Source organism: Lissotriton vulgaris, chromosome 1_1 (assembly GCF_964263255.1).
Source record: "Lissotriton vulgaris chromosome 1_1, aLisVul1.2, whole genome shotgun sequence".
NCBI lineage: Eukaryota > Metazoa > Chordata > Amphibia > Caudata > Salamandridae > Lissotriton > Lissotriton vulgaris.
Window position 1 is genome coordinate 1,092,220,800 of NC_141685.1, and position 21,050 is coordinate 1,092,241,849.

The 21,050-nt window shown below is 45.3% G+C and overlaps 1 protein-coding gene across 1 annotated transcript in view; it reads right to left on the bottom strand.

The window, feature by feature from the left end:
• MEI1 (meiotic double-stranded break formation protein 1) overlaps window positions 1-21,050 on the bottom strand; it is a 3,731,473-nt gene that overhangs the window by 1,295,260 nt on the left and 2,415,163 nt on the right. The window contains exon 20 of the mRNA XM_086963480.1: window positions 3,889-4,182. Within this exon, the coding sequence (XP_086819606.1) occupies window positions 3,889-4,182 (294 nt within the window). The remainder of the gene's footprint in view (window positions 1-3,888; window positions 4,183-21,050) is intronic.

Genomic DNA, 21,050 nt, shown 5'->3' on the forward strand with positions numbered 1-21,050 from the left:
TGGTGATGAACTCTAGGGTGTGACCATGCTGGACCAGGTCCAACACCCACTGATCCGTTGTTATGTGATGCCATTGTTGTTGGATGGCAGATATCTTCGCGCCCACGGGAAGGTAGGGGACTTAAAGCGGCGCCCAATTGACCTCACTGCTTCTTGTGATTGTCTCGTCCTTGATTATTTGTGCGCCTTCTTCCTCCTTGATGAGAGAAACCAGCCGATCCAGACTGGCGATACGAGGACTGATAGTTCTGGCGGTATTGCTGCTGATATTGCCTGCCTTGCTGATAATAACTTCCTCTGGATGAATAACGGCGTCCTCTTGCTCCTCTGAACGATCCTCTTTTATACTGCAATGACCCTAGCGATTTTGCAGTATCTGTATCCGTTTTAATTGCTAGGAGAGCTTTGTCGACATGTTTCCCAAAGAGGGACTCTCCGTCATATGCCATATCCAGTACTTTCGATTGAACTTCTGGACGAAAAGTAGTGGCTTTCAACCATCCCTTGACGTCTTAAGACAGCCGCTCCTGCTAACTGTCTGAAATTTGTGTTCGCATTATCTAATGCGCAGTCGATGGATTCCTCCGCTGCGCGCTCTCCTTCCATTAACATTTTCTGCGCTTCCTGCCTCTTGTCCTCTGGGATCAGCTCAATGAAACCAGCCATTTCGGACCACATTTGGCGATCATAGCGCCCTATAATCGCCAAAGAATTTGCCGCTCTGATGGATGCTGCAGCCATGGTGAAAAACTTTTTTCCAATAAGGTCTAAGCGTCGCCCCTCTTTATCAGGTGGTATAGAAATAGGGGTAGCTGGGTTCTTCGACCTTTGTTGTGCAGCCTGAGAGATTACTGAATCCGGGCATGGATGACCAATAAGGCACGCCGGACTAGTGAGCGGAGCACAGTACTTCTTTTCAATTCTTGGCAACACAGCAGGCACAGATGCGGGGTTTTTCATTGTTTTTAGGCCCTCCTTCCAAATATAGTCAATGATAGGAATGGCTCTAGACACCTTCCTAGTTTCCTCTTTAAAACCATGAAGAAAACACTCCGTTTGTTCCACTGTCACTGGGAGTTTAAATCTGTTTGATGCTCTCTGCATTAGGTTGTGAAACCCACCTACATCTTCAGGCGGTGAATCTGAAGGCTGAGGAGTCGGAGGGGATGGCATGGGGATAACGTATTCATCCCATGGGTCTGATGAAGGTACGTTAGGCAACTCTCCGTCTTCTACTTCCTCTTCTGATGACGTGTCCGGGGTTTGCGGAGGCAATTCAGGTGGTGGGGGTTCCACGACTGGAGAAAGCGGTGGATTTTGAGGTGGAGGAACAGAAGTACTAGGTTGAGGCATTTGTGGCGGGAAGCGTTGTTTATAATCGGCCAGCATAGCCTGTAAGTCCTGTATCAAAGTAGGCGGTAATTGAGTGACTTCTGAGACCCTAGGCCGTCTCTGATGTTCCAAAGCATGAGGCACTATGATATCCTCCTGGTAGTAATGCTCAGTGTAAGAGTCGTCTTCATCATCATCTTGACACTTGACGATGAGATCAGATGGGTGACGCGCCACACCAAAAGCACCTTCATTATCATCGTCCTCAAAATCATCCTCTTCATCATCGGAGTAAGATTCTAGAAGATGAGAGGGCATAAGTGGCGATATATAAGAACCTTGTTGCCTCTTGTAAGATACGAGTTGAAAGTTCTTTGTTGAAATTGGCGTACAAAAAGTCTGATTCCCAGCAATAGGCTTCAGCAAAGCTGGATCCATCAGTTTTGATGGCACCGGTGACAAAGGTGCATCCACCAGCTGAAAGGATGGCGTCCTCGACGGGTTTATCGACGACGAGGTTGACGACAAAGTAATAGTAGTTGGTGGTCTTACCGTTGACGGGACCGTCGTCGATAGGCTTGACGTCGACGGGACCGTCGTCGATGGAATCGCCGTTGATGGAGTTACCGTCGACGGGACGGTCGTCGACGGAGTAACTGAAGGCGGGCTCGTCGTCGACGGGGCAGCCGTCGACGGATTCGTCGTCGATGCTTTCTTCGTCGACGAGAGAGTCGTCGACGGTGGCGTCGATGACTTCGTCGACAAGCTCTTTTTAGACGACGAAGGCTTCGTTGACGATGATGTCTTCGTCGACGAGTCGTCTACGAGAGTTCTTTTTGCCACAATACAAATCTTTGTAGACACAATAGGTGTAGTAATAGATGTAGTAGAAATCATAGCCGTAGAAGAGGAGGTTGAAGTAGAAATAGTAGTCACTGGTGAGGAGACAGTAGAACTCTTACTAACAGTTTTCCTTGAAGGATCGTTGGTGGCTGAGGCTCCAGAGACAGAATGTTGAGATCTCTGTGAAGAGCCTGAAGTGGAGTGGGAGGTTTTACTCTTCTTCTCGCAGGTTCTGCAAGGTCTAAACAAGGCCTTCTTGTCAGACATCTTGAAGCTCTGAAGAAAAAACTGAGTCAAGACTCAGGGAGACTCCCTTCCACACGACGTGCGGTGAAAATCTGAGGAGAGCTGGCTCTGCAGGGAAGGTTCTAGAGGGTGCTGTAAGCTGATTGGTTGGAGCAAAGACTTTGGTCTTTTTAGCATAATGAGGTAGATAGGCTACTATAATCTAGGCCTCAGGCCTTTTCTAGGGCCTACTACTACAAACTGCTTTTGGCACTGCTTTTTTATTTACCGTGGGACTCCCGCCTCGGAAGGGGAATGATTCAGGCATGTGAATCTATGAAAGATACCCCAATACTGGATAACCTGTCTTCCTTGACTACATTCTTTGACACACCACTAGGAAACCTAAATAAATAATGAAAAAACAATGCTGAAATCCTGTCAAAAACTGCAGAGGGGTAGCTCTTATCTTGAATCAGCGCTGGCTGGCGCAGAAAGGAAAGAACTGACGTCAGCATGCCAAGGTTGCGTATATATAGGTGATGCAGACCCACTTCCGACGCAGACAAGGCCACAAGGAGCTGCCGACGCCACCAACCAGCACGCAGGTCTACTGCTCACGAATAATATTCCAGGTCCAATCAGACGCCTGGGGGAATTCAAAGGTATGGAATATGCGGTTGGATGTCTCTATCAGATTGAGATAAACAATAAACATATTCTTTAGAAACCTTGCCAGCTGGATCTATGACGTTACAACGCAGGCTATTACAACGCCTGCCTTTACAACGCGGTTTTTACATCGCATACCTTTACAACGCATAGCGCTTAGAGGTGCTGGATAGTGAAAAGTTTAATTTTCTATTCCAACTCCAGTCCCCGTGGACACTAGGGAAGGTGTTGGATAGAAAATTAAACGTATTCCCTATCCTAGAGCGCCCCCCAGCGCAATGCGTTGTAATGGTTTGCGTTGTAAAGACCGCGTTGTAATGGTAGTGCGTTGTAAAAGTTTCATTGTAAAGGTTGTTCACCTTGCCAGCTTCAGCCTTTACAGGGACATATTATTAAGGAATCTCACCTAGACCAATTAAGTCGAAAAATTTGGGTGATAAGCTGACCAAAGAAAGTAGGCATGGTTATGCTTAAGTGGGAATGATTATGCGTGCCAGTGTATCAAGTTCCAGCACCTCACACATACCCCTGTTCAGTTCAATTTAGGTCATTAAGGGTTTTCATGCAAAACGTATGTAACTACCCAAAAGATTTAAGGTTAGCCACTGTTTTTAAAGAACATTATCTACCTAAACAACCTCTTGCTGAAAAACACATAGGACAGTGCATCTCTATTCTGTTAAGGTAGTCAGGGAGTGATTATAATGTGGGCCACTGCCAAAATATCTGGACACACATTTTAGTCCATTGCATTGTATTATGAGAGCATCTAGGTAAAGGTGAGTATTAATGTAGCAGACCAGACTGCCTACTTACCAGAAGAGTCAATATGGCTGTAGAGTTATCAGATAAAATTTGAAGAAAGACATCCAAACTGTCTGGTGAAACAAGTGCAGAATCAGCTGTTTTTGGAAGTTCACACAATATGTTCATCTCATCACTCTGCCTATAATCTTCATTGGACAGCCAAAGTTCCAAGATCCAGTGACCAAAATGATCTGCTAGCAAGGGATAGCGCAGAAAAAACTTGAGGAACTGTGGATGATGGTAATAGAGTGAAGGTAGATCCAATGTACTGTCCACAGCCCGATCTATGGTTTTCAGTGCAGCCTAAACACAAGCAAAAAAGATGTCACTTCCATAGATCATTTAAAGATTCCTAACGTACTATAAGCCCATGAATATACTTCTAATAATTTTTAAACGTTTATTGGTGATTGCAATATCCAGAAATAATTTAATTTGGTTCTTTCATTAATACACTGTGTACATACACTGTGTACATCTATGCATATCAAATGCAATTATTTTATTTTATTGCCTCCTTCCTTCAAAAGTATTAAGCTAACAACCAAAACTGCTTTCTGGGTGTAGCCCTCTCACCAATCGCTCACATGACAGCACATTGGCTACATGCGTGTCACTTTTCAATAAGATTAATAAAAAATCACAATGACTTCATAGTGAATCTGGTATGCTTTTGTTGTTCTCCTTGCTACACAATTAGACATGAATTTCCACTGAGTAATGGAAAAATACTTCTCTCAGATATAACACAATCACCATTTCTATCTGTGCGCAACTAACTGAAGCTAGTTAAATAATAGATGATTTTTATTTACATCAAGCCTTAGTTATCTAAGAGGCCCTGAAAGGGAGAGTGTGGTGGGTATTTCTGACAGCGGCAGAAAGGAAGAGGAGGACTCCAGCAAAGAACTAAGTGAATTTTTAATGGAAGAAATAGCAGCTGGTGATGTTAAAGTGGTAGGTCATAAAAACAAAACCATTAAATTGCCAAAGCGATTGAATGCAGTGTGCGAGCATGAGTGTCCTAAAATGAAGGAAAGGAGGTTTTACACAAGTGGGGCAGCCACCATTAGATTTCTGGTTTCTTAGATCAGCAGATGGCCTACTCATGAGGCAAAATCTCATTTACTTTTAAATAAAGCTGCTTATTTGGTAGCAGGTAGCATCTCTGCTATGTTGTAGAAGATCCTGTTTTCAGGTCTCGCCTAGGCAGTGTTTGCGCTGTTTCTAATAGACATGCTGTATTCAGGATATGATTCAGGAAAGGGGGTGGCGATGAACAGAGTGTCTGAATTAAGCAGGATTCAAGCAAGCCGGGCCGAAGACGGCTGAAATGCCAGAAACCGGTCCCCGGTAGCTTGTTTCCTTCCCAGTATAAGAATTGGCTTGGTAGTTTGGTCTGCCCTGTTCCCATGATGCACTGGGCCAGGGTCAGACTAATTTGCATATAGCCAAGTTCTGAGCTGGGATGGTGCAGTGAGCTAAAAAACGGTGATGGATCAAGCCCTGATCTTTGGACTGGGTAAGAGTGGTCTGCTTAATTCAGACACTCTGTTCATCACCACCCCCTTTTCTGAATCGTATTCAGGATATGGGCATAAAGCTCTGCCCACTTTCTGCCCGTCTTTTTTTAATAGGCTCCTGTCCCTCTCGTTTGTCAATATCAGAGCCCTAAACGGTAGGTTTGTGGGAGATAGTCCGCCAGCCCCAACTTATCCTTCAACAAGAGCAAACAGCATATTAGATTACACCTTTGTTTCACTACCTCTTTTTCATTACACAACCTCGTTTCGGATAGGAAAAAAAACTGACGGTGACTACTGCCCTCAGGCAATTGCTTTGGACATTGCGAGACCTATACTCGAGCGATCAAATGCCCCTAAAGAGACTATTCATACTGTTAATTTCAAAAAATTAAGTACTCTGTAGCGATGGGCGAAACTTTAATAGGAAGGGCACAATATCACTTTATGGAGCGCACTGGATCAAGTGAAATCATAAAATGGGAACAATTTACAACCACCATGTCGAATTATGCAACGAAGCCCAATGCATATGTAAAGCTCAGCAATATGGACAACATATCTCGAGAGTACAGAGAAAAAATCTCCATTTACCGTTTAATGCGAGAAATACAGTTGGATCCCAAAGAAAAAGCAAAACCATCTTCGGACACTGAAATCTTCACTAAAAAAGCTGAAATGGGAAGCAAACAAAACAATGGAGGACAACTTGTGGGCAAGACTCCACTCAGACATTAAACAGAATGACGGGGCAAGGTTTTGGAAAACCGTTAACTCCCTAACATGTCCAGCAAACTTGGGGGTTTCATCTAAAATCACACAGGAAACATGGGCACTCTATCTTGGCAAGCACTTCAATCAAGACCTACCCAACAACCGGGACTTATTCAATTCCAACATCATAACAGACAATAATGTTGACAATGCACAACAAACACAATTGTGCACAAACATTAAAGACAGTCATGAATTAATTAATCCCTCAAAGCTGCAACACAACATCAAATGCCAAATCAAAAAAGGCAGAAGGGAAGTAGCTCCGGGACCAAACGGGATCCCGCCAATCCTCTTCAAACAAGATGTGGGTTACTGGGCAGCAGCTATTGAACCCCTTTTTTTGGAAATCAGGAGCTCGAATATCTTGCCAGGTTCCTGGAAGGGCTCTATCATCACCCCAATATATAAAGCAGGGGACAGGGCTCTCCCTCAAAACTATCGACTAGTGGCCCTAATTGACAATGAGGCGAAGTACTTCGCAGGCCTACTGCTGGAGGAACTACAGGCATGGGCCACAAAGAAATCTCTGATACCGGTTTATCAGACAGGCTTTGTTAAATCAGTGGGCACGATGACCAATATACTAACTATGGGCATACTAATAGACAAGGCAGAGAAAAAAAAATTGCCCCTACATCTCTGCTACATAGACTATAAAGCGGCTTTTGACAACATCAACCGGAATCTCCTATGGTCAAAATTAAACGGCTGGGGGATCTCAAAACCACTGTTGGACCTGCTAATAAACCTGCATACGGAAACTTGAATACAGATAAAGGTGGGGGACGGCTGACTGCTGTCGAGGCGCATACAGACCAACAATGGTCTCAAGCAGGGCTGCGTCTTGGCCCCAACACTGTTTAATCTGTATTTGGGCGACCTGGCTCCAATTTTGAACAACTGTAACTCACATGCTCCTAAACTAGGAGGGCTTAATCTACCATGCCTCTTATACGCGGACGATATTGTCCTAATAAGCCACACCAAAGTAGGGCTCCAAAACCTCTTGAACACCACACAGAGCTATTCCAAGTCAAACGACCTAATAGTAAACCTCGAGAAAACCCAAATTGTGACTATTAGCAAAAGAAAAAGGAATTTTTTTTCGTGGTTTTGGAACAACTCAGCTTTAAATCATTGGAAACTGTGGTCACTGTGGGTGGTCAGTACCTGTTACTGCATTATGATGGTTTATGTATGTTTATGATCATTGTGTGTTTCTTTGTATGTATAAGAGAGGGAGTCTGGCAGTCTGTATTTCATTGTGTGCTAGTGTAAGAGCACTTTGTGTTTCTGTGTGTGGAGGTGAGAGGGAATGTAAGGGGTAGTGTGTGTTGTTCGTGGTAATAAGAATGTGTTTGTGTTTTGTCTGTGTTTGTAATTCGGCCTGTGAGATTCTGCCTGGGGGTCAGTTTGTGTATATTGTTAATGTGTATTTCAAGATGTGGTCAGGCGGTGTTCAGTTTATCCAGGGGTAGATGTTTGTAGATGTGTAGTTGGTATACTTTTCTTTGTGGCCAGTGTGTCTGTGAGGAGTTGTTGCCATGTTTTTCTGTGACTTGGTGGGTGTATTGTGTGATTCATTTTGTGCCAATGTGCAAGACTGACATCAGGGCATTTCATCACTTTCATCCCGAAGGCGCCCAGTTGCCTTGAGACCCTGCTTGGTGATGGAAAGAGCTTAGAGGTTGCCAGCAGTTCTAGCTGCAGGCAGACTGTCACAATTCAGATCATGCTGTTTGCCCCACATTTAGCTTCATTCGGGTCTTTGGGTGGGTGGTAAGTTTGTGCCTGTGTGTGATGGAGAGACTGTGTGAACATGAACAACTCGAGTTTTGCCTTGTGTACTGCAGGAACGATGCTCGGCTTTACAGGAGACGTCCCAGGCAGAATGTGCATTCACATACCTGCCAACTCACACGGTGAGGAAAACGAGTTCAAAACCACTCTAACTAGTGGTTTCCAGCTGTGTTGCCCACGTTTCTAACTGCCGTCGTCCATTAAGGGGTGTGAAACCACCCCAGGACGTCGGCACCAGCCTCAACAACCTTTTTTTTCGGAGGGGGGGCCTGTTGAGAGCGGGGGTTCAAACGAGGTATATTCCTCCCGCCCCCTCCTCACACTGTGACATTGTACAGTATCAAGGGACCAGGGGCCTCATTTATGAGGCCTTGCGTCAGTTTTGCGCTGCTGATGCGTCACTTTTTGTGACGCATCGGCGGAGTAAAACATGCGCCTTGTTGCGCCATATTTAAAAAGTGACGCATCTAGGTAGATGCGTCACTTTTTAAAACCCTGCGCCACATTATACCTGCGTCAGGTATAATGTATGCAGAGGGGGTGTTCCCCCGCAAAAAGCCTCGTAATAGTGACGCAGTGAAATCTATGAGATTTCACTGCGTCACTTTTAGGACGCTGTTGCGTCAAAATCTTGCGCCTGCCTCACAGCAGGCGTAAGACTGACGCAAGCCCTTTCACATGGGGCTTTCAACATGTAAAAGGACGCATTGCTGGAGTTGCTTCACTTTTGTGACACACTCCAGCAATGCGTCACTTTTGCGCCTGCAGATACGTCAGAAATACTGACGTATCTGTAACTCCTTGCGACATGATGCGGCATACATTAAATATGACGCATCATTGGTGTCGCAAGGAGTGCGCAGTTAAAAGTGACGCATCGCTGTTTTCACGCAGCGATGCGTCACTTTTCATAAATGAGGCCCCAGGGCTGCATAGCGCCTGCCTGCTTCCAAGCTGCAGCAAGTTCTAGGGATCTGGAAAGGTTTTGCTAGAGGAGAGGACAGAAATTGGAGAGTTTTGTTGTATCTTGACACAGGGGTATTTGCCTACCCAGTATGCCCTAAATTTATGCAGCGATCAGAGTGCTGCAGAGGAACCAGGCAGGCACATATCACCTTCCGATTTTGTGGGCATTTTTGTAAAAATGCCTCAATTTTTACAAAAGTGCCGATTTCGCAGGCACTTTTCTAAAAATCGCTGCATTTTTACAAAAGTGCCGATTTCGGAATCCGGAAACCGCGAAATCGTGAAATCCTGGAGGGTCTGAATAACTCCAACTTTGCAGGGTGCAGTACCATATGTGGCCAAAAGAGGTCTCATGGGACCTCTTTTGACCACATATGGTACTGCACCCAGCGAACATGGCTAGGTAAAAAAACATTAGCATTTATATTAGCAATAACTACAACAAATGCGAGACCGATTGCATTGCTTTTTTATACCATTGGCAATAGAGCTATGCAAATATAATATTTCTACTTCAAATAACAAAACAAAAGTAAAAAACATTGTTATTTTCAACTCCAACAGCTCTAAATTCAACAAATGCTGGACCTATTGCATGGCAAATGCTTGTCTTTAGACACTGCGGAGAATTCTAGAGCACAGCGCCTCCCACATTGCTGAAATAGTAATCCGAGTATGCAGTGCATGATATAGGATCATGGGGCCTCATTTATGAGGCCTTGCGTCAGTTTTGCGCTGCTGATGCGTCACTTTTTGTGACGCATCGGCGGCGTAAAACATGCGCCTTGTTGCGCCATATTTAAAAAGTGACGCATCTAGGTAGATGCGTCACTTTTTAAAACCCTGCGCCACATTATACCTGCGTCAGGTATAATGTATGCAGAGGGGGTGTTCCCCCGCAAAAAGTCTCGTAATAGTGACGCAGTGAAATCTATGAGATTTCACTGCGTCACTTTTAGGACGCTGTTGCGTCAAAATCTTGCGCCTGCCTCACAGCAGGCGTAAGACTGACGCAAGCCCTTTCACATGGGGCTTTCCCCATGTAAAAGGACGCATTGCTGTAGTTGCGTCAGTTTTGTGACACACTCCAGCAATGCGTCACTTTTGCGCCTGCAGATACGTCAGAAATACTGACGTATCTGTAACTCCTTGCGACATGATGCGGCATACATTAAATATGACGCATCATTGGTGTCGCAAGGAGTGCGCAGTTAAAAGTGACGCATCGCTGTTTTCACGCAGCGATGCGTCACTTTTCATAAATGAGGCCCCTGGCATTTGCATTTTCATTTGGCAACTCATATGTGGCATTTCTTGTGTGGCACAGCGATATTCACTAAGCTTCACAAGGTGTTACAGATGCGGCATATCACTGAAAACTGCCAAATATTTTTTAATCAAGAATCTCTTGATCTTTGGCATGGAACCTGATACAGTCTAGTCAGGGCTCACAGGTGGAAAAGGGCGTACAGGATTGCTTTGGTTTAAAATAACATTTTATTACATGGGATTCTGCAATCCCTGCATGAAATTGCGTCTCTAATTTCTGTATAATCGACGACTTGTGACTCACCCAGTCGCCGATTATAAAGAATTGACACCAGAACTCAACATTAATAACCTATTACATTTGAGTTCCGAGGTCACAATGCCTGCTTTCAGAGGCAGCAGTCGAGGGGAAAGGCAAGTCAGGTATTGGTGCATAATTAAAGCGGTTGTTTAAAACAACAAAAACACAACGCTACTTTTCTTTCTTCTGCTTTAGTACCAAGCACAAAAGAGATATTTATGGCAACATCTCGATTTTTTGAACTCCTTGGGAAATTATAGAAGTTAGAATCCTTCTGCTTGTTTCTACTGTGCCTTTAAAGAACTGACTTCTATTTAACTGCTTCAAATATCTTTTTTAACTATCTAAAATCGTTTTTTATGTGTTTTATTTTGCACTAGTGATTATATGTTTATTCTTTACTTTTTGTAAACATGATCTCTCTCTCATATGAAAAAGCTATGCACCAAGAATTTAAGTGGCTTGGGGAAAGGTAATGTTGTGACCATGCATTATAAGGGGATAAAGTATCCCCTACCGCACATGATAAGAATACTGCAAGTCACCTCGGAGTTACATAACCTTATAAAGTGAGTCATATTTCAGCCTTGTTGTTCTATATGGTCATGGAACTCCTCAGTGATTCAATATCTTTATAATGTGTGCTAGGGGGCACTTTATCCCACATATTGCCTGATACATGCCAGTATTTTGTGTGTTTAGAATATTTCTTTGGTGTGTCTGCCCAGTATTTTGTGTCTGGTGTGTTATGTATGTGTATATCTGTTGTGTATGCTGTAGGAGAAGTGAATGCATGCCTGCTTATCTGGCAAAGTGTACAATTGTTCTCTCTCTGACACCCTATGAAAAGCCCCAGTAACTATAGACAATATATACTCTTCATGAGGGTCAATACACAGAATAATTGATACAAACTTTGCCCATTCCCGGGCATGTGTTAAAGAGGACAATACCTGACTAAACACCATCGAGGCTCAACCCTTCTGATTAGTTGCTACTGCAGGATGCAGTTTTAACAATATTGACTTAATATTTCAGTACGTGCAAGGGAGTGGGAGGCTCACTTTTGCCAGGGATTAAATTGTCTAGATATATGTTTTCAATCAACACTGGAACATAAACAGAGCACTACTGAAAGGAAATTAAAAACAAGCATTTGCAATGCAATCAGTCTCGCCTTTGGGACCTTATATGTATTTAGCTATGCAGCACATTAACCTGGGTGCTGAAACATCTACTGTTCTTTAACATGGAGGGTAAGTAAGCACCAAACTGCATGAGATGCCAGGTATGGTAACACATGGAGAGAAATATTGCCTTGCAGCGGGAAATGGTATAGTCCAAAGCTCTGTTTTTAATATAAAATCCGGGCCTTCAGTGGTCATATCACAGAAAATACAAGATGTGAAAAAAATATTACTGTCTACGGGCGCTCGTGGTAGCCAATTTCTATGGACCGGAATCTAGAGAATGCTAAAGTGATTCTGCTATTTTACTGATAGCTGCTGGTTGTTTTCCATCTAGAAAATTAAATAAAGGCAGTAGCCAGAAACATTTAAAAAAGAAAGCCCCTCAGCAGAAAGCAATTGTGGTATTTTACTGACCTCTACTGATCGTTTTTTATAAAGTCAGTTAAATAGAGGCAGTTGAACAAGCAGAAAGCAATTCTGGTATTTTACTGATCTCTACTAGTCGTTTTCTATCAGGACAGTTAAATAGTGGCAGTTGAACAGAAACAAAGTCCCTAAGGAGAAGCAGAAAAGTCCTAGGGCTGATCTCCAAAGCCCACAAAGTACATACACATATAAGTAAATACTAAAGTAAATACAAGAGGTCTCAAATGCTCTACCTAATGATCTAATCACAGCATCCACAAAGCGTTCCACTCAATCAGCAAGTGAAGCACTTTCACAGAGTTAGAATAACTGGCTTTAATGCTGTGGTATTTCCTAGCAACTTAAATGCTTAAACAGGGCCCAGTACAATCACACATTTTGGCAGCTAATATCGTCGGCTGTTCTCCTGCGTCGCAGTGGAGCTCCTGGGAGCACTAGGTCAAAGTGGAATGAATGTCCAGTTAGGCTGTGTCCTCTCAAGATGTGGAGGAGATAGAGCAACACATTTTTTAGGTCTCGCCTAGACAGCAATTGTTTTGGTGGTCCCATACACCAATAACACAATGAGGTGTTATGCAGTAAGGCCACAACATCATTCTCAATGAGTCCTACACGTAAAGTCCAGAAGACACTGCCCCTTTGATACTTTCACTCACTAACCTGTTCATCTTTTCAGCACGACCATTAATCTGGGTATGATACAAACTGCATCGCTTATGTTTAATTATTGTGCAGCAGCAAAAAATGATGGATGGAATGCTGAACGAATCAAGCATTCACTCTCAGTCAAGTGATCTCCGTTAAATCCATTGTTCCTTTGCTCACTACGCCTCCCCAGTTTGGACCCAGCTATATGCGAATCAGCCTTGACCCTACTCCTCATGGGAAAAGTCCAGTCGGAACTGCTAAGCGGGGTCCATCCAGGGACCATTTTTGGGTCAAGATGGATTTCATATGGCTGGGTCGAAACCAGGGTGGCGTAGTGAGCAAAAGAACGAAGGATTTAACCCAGATCTCTTGACTGGGGTAAATTTTTGATTCATTAAGCATCCAATCCATCATTTGTTGCTGCAGCACTTTTTTCCCTAAGTGGGATGGGTATGCCCAGACATGGGTCCCTTGCTCGGTGTGCCACTGGATTCAAGCTAGCCTGGTTGATGAGAGGTGTTACCCCAAAACTTTTCCCAGGATGCTTGTTTCTGGTCCAAGGAGGACCCGGATTGGAATTTTTGGGCTGGACTGTTCCCATGAGGAACAGGGTGAAGACTGATTTGCATATGGCTGGTTCCAACCTGGGTGGCGTAGTGAGCAAAAGAACCATGGATTTAACCCAGAGCTCTTGACTTGGGGTGAATGTTTGATTCATTCAGCATTCCGTCCATCATTTGATGCCGCAGCACTTTTTCCCCTAATTGGGGTGGGTACACCAAGACGTAGGTGTCTTCCTCGCTTTGCCACTGGATTCAAGTTAGCCTGGCTGATGAGGGTTGTTACCTGAAACCGGTCACAGGATGCTTGTTTATGGTCCAGGGAGGACCCGGCTTGGCAGTTCAGGCTGGACTGTTCCCATGAGGTAGAGGGTCAAGACTGATTTGCATAAGGCTGGGTCCAAACTGGGGTGGCACAGTGAGCAAAAGAACAATGGATTTCACCCAGACCTCTTGACTGGGGATGAATGTTTGATGCATTCTGCATTCCGTCCATTATTTGTTGCTGCAGCACTTTTCTCCCTAAGTGGGATGGGCATGCCCAGGTGTGGGTCCCTTGCTTGCTGTACCACTGGTTTCAAGCTAGCCTGGCTGATGAGAGGTATTACCCTAAAACCGGTCTCAGGATGCTTGTGCTTGGTCCAAGGAGGACCTGGCTTGGCAGTTCGGGCTGGACTGTTCCCAACAGGAACAGGGTCAAGACTGATTTGCATATGGCTGGGTCCAACCTGGTGTGGCGTGGTGAGCAAAAGAACAAAGGATTTAACCCAGATCTCAACTGGAGGTTTAATCTTTGCTTGATTCATCATTCGGTCCATCATTTGTTGCTGCAGCATTTTTCACCCTAAGTGGGATGGGTATGCCCAAACGTGGGTCCCTTGCTCGCTGTGCCTCTGGATTTAAGCTAGCCTGGCTGATGAGAGGTGTTACCCCGAAACCGGTGGCGGGATGCTTGTTTCTGGTCCAGTGAGGATTGGCAGTTCTGGCTGGACTGCTCCCATGAGGAACAGGGTCAACACTGATTTGCATATAGCTGGGTCCAAACTGGGGGGGCATCCTTCGGAATTGGAAAACACCACCTGGTGTGACAAAAGACATTAAGTGACGTTACTGTTCAGCAAGTACAACCTGAAGGTATGCTGACCGAAGATAAAACTTAGAAACAACTATTTGCACCACCCAAAGTGGTGATCATGTTATCTATTTTAGGCAGAGAATATCCATCCAGCCATATTGCCTCATCCAGGCTGTGCAGGTCTCTGCACATCCTTTATTCTTTTTTCTTCTTGTGGGCTACAACTATGGGTGACAGGCACAATGAGGATTCAATTAGTTCTATCACTCCTTCTTCGCACAACTTCTTCAATTGTTCCAACAAACCAACTTGCATGTATGCTTAACTGGTTTGGCACCCTCCTTAACCTTAATGACATGTTCAAACCTTTCAACTCACCAAAAACCTCACCAAAAAATCTCAGCAGATTTTTCGAATAGTCTTGTTATATCACTCTCACAAGAATCTCCCTCAATGTCCACCAATCACAACACTTGCTGGGCACACCCACGTTTTTATATATCGCCTAAACAGCCTTGGTGATGCCAGCCGTGAATTTCAGGTCTTTCGTCTCAGGCATACACCTTGCCCCACATTACTCTTCCCCTGAATTCTATAGTAGTTTCACAATAGGCCTCCCAGTCAATTTTGAAATCATTATATCTACCTGGATTAACATTACATCGACATGGATTAAGGGTGTGACTAACCCCACTTTTGTTCAAAGAGGCACTTATAATCATAACCTTGGATCCAGAATCTGTCATCAAAGAAATCTTGACACTGCTCACACAGAAATTATATATAGGGTCCTTGGCCATTGGTATATCTCCCTCATGCACATTAACACATAAAAGTAGACTGTCCACTTTATCACTAACTTCGGTCAGCCTGCTCTCAGGTGCTACATTAATTCTTGTGGGTTCTGGCGTTGTGCAATACACCTTCGCAAAATGTTCAACCAGCCAAAATGTCATGCATTTTTCTCTTTTAGCTGGGCAAATTTTAAGACATGCCACAAGGTTTTTCTAACCACATTTACAACAACCACCTTCAAAAGAGACAGTCCAAGGTTTCATCCAACGGAGGGTTTTTACATGTTAAAAGTCTCTCCTGAATTATTTTGTTTAAATGTCCGTTGACCAGTTGCTCCCTGATGATCTATTCTGTTAAGTTCTGAAATTCATATTTGGCTTCCAATACCCTTAATGAAGCTACGTACAATTCAACAGTTTCACTGGCATGCGGCTCTTCGGAAAACAATTTGTGTCGCCTAATGACCAAATTTGGTGGTTTAGAGAAATGTTTTTTTAATCTTTTAACTGCCTCCTGATGAACAAGTAACTTACCTTCAGAAACGTATTACCTGATAGAGACACAGTCTAGTCACAGATTCCTTAACTCTGAATTCTCCACAGGTGTCAGTCTCGATCCGAATTTTTTTAGCAGTACCTCTGTGCACCAGGGGTCAGCGCTGTACGGCTCTGTGATGACGTTGACTCCAGTCATGACATTAGTGGAGCCATATAAGTCCCATCCGGCGCACGGACGTCAGTTTCTTCTGTAAAACCTTTGTTCTAGAACGCGGAGACACTATGGAAACTGGTTATCTAAACAGTGTGCCAAAAAGATCAAAAATCTTTGAAACATTAATAAAGAAGAACATCAAATGGTATGTAAATACCAGTCATGGATTTAACAAAAAATCCCATAAGAACCAACAAAGCATAGAGCTACGTGAAAACCCTGCACGCTGGTGTATAAACAGCATGCAAGGAAAAACACCTTATACTCTACAGACCCTTCACCAATGGTAATGATTGACATGGTAATATCCAACAAAACCTATAAAAACAACACAAGCTGTTTGTTGAAACACATCATTACATGAGATACAGACAGTGCCAATACAATGCGAGATAATACCAAAGACTATCAAAGAAAGAATCAAATTAACCAAATGAATCACACTGCTCATTGGTGTTTAATCCAATGTAAAAGAGAAAACAACCCTCACTCCACCAATCACTCACCATTGAAAATGGATGGAATGGCAACATCCAAACCATACCTCTGTGGCAAGACCAATTAGTCTGTTAAGTCCCAACATCACTTGAGACAGTGATCACCAGTATATAAAACCAGTCATAAAAAATGTGTATAATCCTTACCTCATAGGTTGTTCGCAGAGTTAGAGTGAGGAGGATGTGCTTTGCATTAAGGAATCTGCGGCTGGACTTTGTCTCTACAAGATAATACGTTACTGAAGGTAAGTAACCTGTTCATCTGATAAAGACATCTAGCTGCAGATTCCTTAACTTTGAATTAAGGACCATAGCTATACCCACCCGGAGGAAGGTCCATGAACTAATCCTACAAAAGCTCTCCAAGAGAACCAGTCGGTCAAAATCAACAACCAACCAAATATAGGAATAGAAGAAAAAGAGTCTGGGCTCTTAAAAAAATCGTGGCAATGACTACAGACAGTATAAAGAAGAAACAATTTGTAAGGCACGAAAGAACCAAGCCTTAAGGAAAACAGGATAAAACACTGAGCAAGAACATCTGATAACAGTCAGACACTAGTATATAACCCCCAAAGGGAACGAAAAAACCTAGACCAGAAGGGCCAAAGACAAAATGAATGTCATGCCTGTTGGACCCGGGGTTACCGGTCCACCTAGGGTAGCCTGGCACAAAGTGGGAAGGCCTAACTCCAAGGCAACTGTGTTATACTTGAGTCACACTCAACTCAGCAGTACAGCGTACCTCCACTAGAAAAATGACACCACACCATTTTTTTAGAAAAGTAGAACGGCTTTATCTTTCCTTTATATTCAGTTCTCAGATGTGTCAGCAATAATAAGACATCATTTTGTATGCTTTACCATTAAGATTCCTGTATCTGTAAACAAATAAATATCACAGATTTAAGTATCTCTTATAACCCCTATTCAGCCATAAGACTAATCAGCAGTTTAATGTGCAGAAGCTCATTTCAGTCAAGAACTCATTAAACTATAAAAGGCTGAGCGAAAGGTTTAGTGGCTATTCAAAGGATACCACATGTATACATTTCTCAGCGATAAAATACAATCAGTGCAAGCCAAGTAATGCCTAAGAAGGAAAAAGGCAAGGAATATCGTTGGTCATATAAGCAGTCTCTTAATAAAACTGAGTATACACCATATTCATAGTTTACTAGAATTCATGTGCTTTCCCAGACAGGGAACTCCTTATCCCTGGTGATTAATATGCCTCCAACTAATGATACTCAAAAGACCTGGCTCCCGGACAGTCATAGGAGGAGCAGCAGCTGACTTTTCAATGACAGGACGTTTTATCAATAGGGTTCTTCTTGTTCCTGTGTCCTAGGCCCACAACTCGCTCTTCTTTCAGAGATCGGGGCTTGGTTTATTCTTTTAACCCCGCTGAAACCTCTGTGGGACACGCCTCCCACCAGCCCAAGCCCCTGCTTACTTCGTCTCACTGATCCAGTATCTGCCGATAAATGTAGGGATAACGGCCCGAATTACCCAGGGTGATGAAGGCAGTCCCGCTGAACTACGATCCTTCCCGGAGACAGGACAGACTCCCGGCGCGGCCTCCTTGACTGTCTCCATGTTCCTCCCCCTCATGCACACACAAAGTAAAACTCCTCCCTCAGCCGCCCCCAACTCAGTCTCATTCCCCGGCACTCCTCCGATTAAGGCGGGTCTTCCTCCAAGCTTCCGCTGCCTGGTAACCGGCTCCCTGAGGCGACGCGCTTTCTTTACAGGCCAGCCCACGGGTTCTCCCAGCGGGGAACTAGACGTCCCGTCAGGCCTGTGATGCGCTCCCGCCTCCCGACTTCCCAACTCGGAACTGGGCGAAAAGGCGCCGCCGGCTCCCACACTCGAGAGCAGCACCCTTCCCACACAAAGGGTCCCTGAAAGCCAACCGTGGCAATTCTGTGAGTACTCCGCTACCGTGGCAGGGTTTTAAGGAACACCACAGGCTACAGGGAGTCAATGTCATCCAGGCACAGGGGGGGAGCAACTGGTGTAGGGTTCTGTGATGTCAGAGTTCCGCCCCACTCACCCTCGCCGGACTGGTCAAATCTCCTCAGTCCCTGACTCAGTCCTCCACTGGGGGGAATTTTGGTGATTTCGTACTCTTCCTTGGTAGAGACCTGGCAGGGTCAGATCAATGGCTCGGGGGTAGTATCACAAAGGGCGGTAGCAGCCTCTGAAGACAGTCAGCCCCCACACAGCGTTTCAACCTCCTCACTCCACAGCCTGGACTCCAGCTGACCTCTACCTTCACCTATGATCTCCTTACAGCACAAAATGGCCGCCCAACATTCCACCTTTTATAGCCTGGGCCCAGAGTGTCTAGAGTGGAGCAGAAGGTTCTGGAACCACTCTTGACAACCCTATGGTCCCAGGCTGTGAGGTAATCTGTCCAGGCCACCATTTTGTGAAGATCTGCTACCCTTCCTCCATTTTTGAGGAGCACCTGCGCTTCATTGTTAATTAGTAGCAATGGAGCGCCCAGAGACCTAAGGTCAACACCAAAAATGTAGTAGACAAAAAGAGAAATGGAAGGCAAAAAGGTGAGAAAAATAAGGAGGGACCACCCAAAGGGCTGACAGGTCTAACACGCGTCCCCCCCAGCTGAAAGTGGGGAGAGCTACCCAACCCCTTGGGAGTTCTCGTCACTAAGGCGGAAATACCTGGAGAGACTGTCAGCGTTGGCATGGTCCACTCCTGGTCGGTGTTCCACCCTGAAATCCATTCCCTGTAGGGAGATGGACCACCTTAGCAACTTGGGATTCTCGCCCCTCATCTGCATCAGCCAACAAAGGGGCCGGTGGTCAGTCTGAACAAGGAAGTGCGAGCCAAACAGGTATGGCCGCAACTTCTTCAGAGCCCATACCACCGCAAAAGCTTCCCGCTCAATCGCACTCCACCTCTGTTTCCAGGGGAGCAGTCTCCTAGATAGGAAAACCACAGGTTGGTCCAGACCCTCCTCATTGAGTTGCGATAACACTTCCCCAATGCCATGCTCTGATGCATCCGTTTGGACAATAAACTCCTTGGAAAAGTCAGGGGCCCTTAAGACAGGAGCCGCACACATAGCTTGTTTTAGAGTGTCAAAAGCTCGTTGACATGCCTCAGTCCAGACTACCCGTCGAGGATGTTTCTTAGATGTGAGCTCAGTCAAGGGAGCCACAATGGTGCCATATCCCTTGACAAAGCGACAGTAGTATCCCGTGAGGCCCAGAAAAGCTCGAACCTCAGTTTGGGTCTTGGGGGGTTCCCAGGCCATGATAGTCTCAATCTTAGCCTGGAGGGGCTGCACCTTACCCCGGCCCACCAAGTGACCTAAGTACACTACCGACCCCTGCCCGATCTGGCACTTGCTGGAATTGATCGTCAAGCCTGCCTGCTGCAGGGCCAGAAGGACTGCCGGAAGGTGACACAAATGGTCCTCCCAACTGCTGCTGAAGACAGCAATGTCATCAAGATAAGCAGCAGAGAAGGCCTCCATACCGGAGATGACCTGGTTCACCAGCCGCTGAAAAGTGTCAGGGGGGTTCCTGAGCCCAAAGGGCATCTCACAGAAATGGTAGTGGCCCTCAGGAGTGGAGAAGGCTGACCTTTCCTTTGCTCCATCTGTAAGGGAGATCTGCCAATACCCTGATGTGAGGTCAAAGGTACTTAGATTTTGTTCAGCTCCTAGCTGGTCAATGAGCTCATCCGCCCTTGGGATTGGATGGGCATCAGTCTTTGTCACGGAGTTCAGTCCCCTGTAATCCACACAGAACCTGAGTTTTGGAGTGTTGACCCGCGGGGCAGCTTTTGGTACCAGAACCACCGGACTGGACCAGGGGCTGCTTGAAGGTTCAATTAATCCCAGCTCCAGCATCTTAGTGACTTCACTGTGGATGCTGGCCTTCACCTTATCTGACAGCCGGTAGGACTTGGACTTCACAGGTGGGCTGTCCCCTGTGTCCACATCATATGTACACAGGTGGGTCCTTCCCGGGATAAGGGAGAACAGGGAGGAATACTGCTCCAGGACTTGACGGCAGTCTCTCCGCTGTTCAGGAGTTAGGGATGGTGAGAGGATCACCCCCTCCACCGACCCATCCTTCTCTTGGGACGCAAAGAGATCAGGGAGAGGCTCACTTTCCTCTTCCTCTGTCCCATCAGTCACCATCATCAAGATGACCTCGGGCCTCTCATGGTGGGGTTTGAGGCGATTGACATGGAGCACCCGATGGGGCTGCCTGGGGGTCTTAAGATCCACTAAGTAAGTGACCTTGCCCTTCTTTTCAACCACTTCAAAGGGGCCTGTCCAGTGATCCTGGAGGGCACTAAGCTCTCCAGGCTTCATGACCCACACCTTCTGGCCAGGCTCCAACTCCACAGGGTGAGCATTGTGGTCATACCACTCTTTCATGACTGCCTGGCTGGCTTCAAGGTTGTCAGAAGCTTGCTTCCACAACTTAGCCATTTGGCTACAGAAAGCCAGCATGTAACTCACCACATCCTGGGGAAGCCTCCTGGAAGTCTTTTCCCATCCATCTTTCACCAGGCTGAGAGGTCCTCTGACAGGGTGCCCATACAGAAGTTCAAAGGGGCTGAAGCCCACTCCTTTCTGTGGCACTTC